The sequence below is a fragment of the Notothenia coriiceps genome, unplaced genomic scaffold (assembly GCF_000735185.1).
Source record: "Notothenia coriiceps isolate Sejong01 unplaced genomic scaffold, NC01 NC01_scaffold00008957, whole genome shotgun sequence".
NCBI classification, from domain to species: domain Eukaryota; kingdom Metazoa; phylum Chordata; class Actinopteri; order Perciformes; family Nototheniidae; genus Notothenia; species Notothenia coriiceps.
In genome coordinates, this window is record NW_011341658.1 from 357857 (window position 1) to 361360 (window position 3504).

The window sequence follows — 3504 nt, forward strand, 5'->3', positions numbered from 1 at the left end:
GGCCATTGATGAGACAGAGAGAGCAAAAGAGGGAAGTATAGTAAGGGGACAAGTTCACCGGAGAGAGTGTTTGGCTGCAGAGTGTCCGATAGTGTCTTGATGACATGGTGTACAGGTGGAGACTAGGGTTGGGGTGCAGAAGTCAGAGAGAGAAAAGATGGGGGGTGAGCTGTAGGGGTAAAGGAGGACAGAGGGGACTTGACTTGACTTCTCCCTTGTTGTCTCATTTCAGAGGTATTGTTGTAGAAAGTGCAGCAGCATTATCTCGTAGTGCTCTCCAGACTCAGGGCAGCGAATACTGTGTCGCTCGTTGGGGTAAACCTGGAGAAATTAAACAGGTCGACAAAATTAGAGCTGCTACTAAGGATTCTTTTCATTTTGCTTTTCTAGATTATTTGATTGGTCTACAAAATGTCAAAAAATACTGAATGTCAATCGTAGTTTCTAAGTCAGAGGTGATGTCTTTAAATGTTTGTTTAGTTAATCAAAAACCCAAAAGGTATTCAGTTTAGTATGATACAAAAGGTTCAGTTTGAAACACCTTTTCTGTGACTATTATGTAAAAACTGCTTCGAAAGATATCTTCTCACCCTTCACATATATTCCTGACAGTAATTTATCCGTTGTTTTTTTACTACCGTTAAACATTTTAGTATTATAAGCCAAAATACAAAAATTCAGATGGTTTTCTAGATTTTTTTAAGGGAAACTCAAATATTTATGATGAAGGTATAAGTCCGGAGATATTTCATGGTAACTTTGTGAATGGGTGAAATATTGCTTGTAATGCTAACCTGAAGCTGATAGGGCTTCCCAGCACGGATTATCTGTGACACTAGGAAATTGGTGTGGAAGAAGTGCACATTCTCATCTAGAAATCCATGGAGAATCAGCAAACGGTTGGGCCTGTAATGACAAGGATTACATGGTTACAATATGATACGCTTCCATACAATGGTAAGGCATACAAAACACATGTTGCACCCCCCTTCCTTTTTGATTTAAAACAGGAAAAGCCTTCATGGGTTCAAATACATTTATAGAAAGTTGAAACGATGCAGCTGCACACAAGTTCAGCATCCAGGGGCAGTGCTCCAACACGCTATTTGTTGGGCCCCCAGGGTCCTTCAGTTCCTAAAAACAGAGCCTACTGGCACTAAAAATCCTAATATTGCCTCTCCAGATTTTAATAACAGCTGCTATAAAAGGATGGGGGAGAGCAGTTTGTTTTTCATTTCCAAGTAATGGAAGGAACATTTCACCAACGTGTACATGCCTGTGACAACGTGACACATTTTCTTTAAGCATTGCTTTGAGCTCAAATGGTTCACAATTATGAATCATTAGATCAAAGAATAGAATGAGCCCAAAGACACATCTTTGTTGAATGAAGGGCGTCCCAACGTGTGTTAAAAACAAAACATAGGACTTCGATGGGATTATTAATAAATATGACGCCAGAGTTAACGGTAATTAGGAAGTACCCCTGCAGTCATGATGGAACCAGTACAATATCTATTGCAATTACTCAGAACATGCAGTATGGTTACATTGGTTTCAATAATATCTGAACTATTGAGAATTGTGTCTGTATGAGTGTGTATACTGACTCGCTGGGCAGCTTGTCCACGTGCAGGGCCACAGAGCCTTCCTCGTAGCCCTGCTGGTTGTTCTCAGGCACATCCATGTAGCGCTCTGTGTAGCCTGTGTCGTACGCCATCCATACAGTCACTGGGGCACCTGCAATAGCCAACTGGCAGGGAAACACAATGTAGTCAGTTAGTCAATGTAATAATGTTAAATAAAGATAACAAATACAGTGGGGCAAAAAAGTATTTAGTCAGCCACCAATTGTGCAAGTTCTCACACTTAAAAAGATGAGAGAGGCCTGAAATTGTCATCCTAGGTACACTTCAACTGTGAGAGACAAAATGAGAAAAAACAATCCAGAAAATCACATTGTCTGATTTTTAAAGAATTTATTTGCAAATTATGGTGGAAAATAAGTATTTGGTCAATAAAGTTCATCTCAATACTTTGTTATATACCCTTTGTTGGCAATGACAGAGGTCAAACGTTTTCTGTAAGTCTTCACAAGGTTTTCACACACTGTTGCTGGTATTTTGGCCCATTCCTCCATGCAGATCTCCTCTAGAGCAGTGATGTTTTGGGGCTGTCGCTGGGCAACACGGACTTTCAACTCCCTCCAAAGATTTTCTATGGGGTTGAGATCTGGAGACTGGCTAGGCCACTCCAGGACCTTGAAATGCTTCTTACGAAGCCACTCCTTCGTTGCCCGGGCGGTGTGTTTGGGATCAGTGTCATGCTGAAAGACCCAGCCACGTTTCATCTTCAATGCCCTTGCTGATGGAAGGAGGTTGTCACTCAAAATCTCACGATACATGGCCCCATTCATTCTTTCCTTTACACGGATCAGTCGTCCTGGTCCCTTTGCAGAAAAACAGCCCCAAAGCATGATGTTTCCACCCCCATGTTTCACAGTAGGTATGGTGTTCTTTGGATGCAACTCAGCATTCTTTCTCCTCCAAACACGTCTAGTTGAGTTTTTACCAGAAAGTTCTATTTTGGTTTCATCTGACCATATGACATTCTCCCAATCCTCTTCTGGATCATCTAAATGCTCTCTAGCAAACTTCAGACGGGCCTGGGCATGTACTGGCTTAAGCAGGGGGACACGTCTGGCACTGCAGGATTTGAGTCCCTGGCGGCGTAGTGTGTTACTGATGGTAGCCTTTGTTACTTTGGTCCCAGCTCTCTGCAGGTCATTGACTAGGTCCCCCCGTGTGTTCTGGGATTTTTGCTCACCGTTCTTGTGATGATTTTGACCCCATGGGGTGAGATCTTGCGTGGAGCCCCAGATCCAGGGAGATTATCAGTGGTCTTGTATGTCTTCCATTTTCTAATAATTGCTCCCACAGTTGATTTCTTCACACCAAGCTGCTTACCTATTGCAGATTCAGTCTTCCCAGCCTGGTACAGGTCTACAATTTTGTTTCTGGGGTCCTTTGACAGCTCTTTGGTCTTGGCCATAGTGGAGTTTGGAGTGTGACTGTTTGAGGTTGTGGACAGGTGTCTTTTATACTGATAACGAGTTCAAACAGGTGCCATTAATACAGTTAACAAGTGGAGGACAGAGGAGGCTCTTAAAGAAGAAGTTACAGGTCTGTGAGAGACAGAAATCTTGTTTGTTTGTAGGTGACCAAATACTTATTTTACCGAGGAATTTACCAATTAATTCATTAAAAATCAGACAATGTGATTTCCTAGATTCTTTCCCCCCATTCTGTCTCTCATAGTTGAAGTGTACCTAGGATGAAAATTACAGGCCTCTCTCATCTTTTTAAGTGGGAGAACTTGCACAATTGGTGGCTGACTAAATACTTTTTTGCCCCACTGTACATCCATGTCAGAAAGGGCTGTCTCAAGTTAAAGCGGTTAAATTATTGTTATTATAGCATAAACTGATATTGATTCATTTTAGAT

General features: G+C 41.8%; 1 protein-coding gene across 1 annotated transcript in view; it reads right to left on the reverse strand.

The window, feature by feature from the left end:
* The window catches only part of dpp9 (dipeptidyl-peptidase 9), a 14850-nt gene that overhangs the window by 495 nt on the left and 10851 nt on the right, over window positions 1–3504 (reverse strand). The window contains exons 17-19 of the mRNA XM_010770458.1: window positions 1611–1753; window positions 795–906; window positions 1–321 (exon numbers count right to left, since the gene is read on the reverse strand). The exon at window positions 1–321 is cut by the window's left edge and continues 495 nt beyond it. Coding sequence (XP_010768760.1) covers window positions 229–321; window positions 795–906; window positions 1611–1753 — 348 coding nt within the window. The 3' untranslated portion in view covers window positions 1–228. The remainder of the gene's footprint in view (window positions 322–794; window positions 907–1610; window positions 1754–3504) is intronic.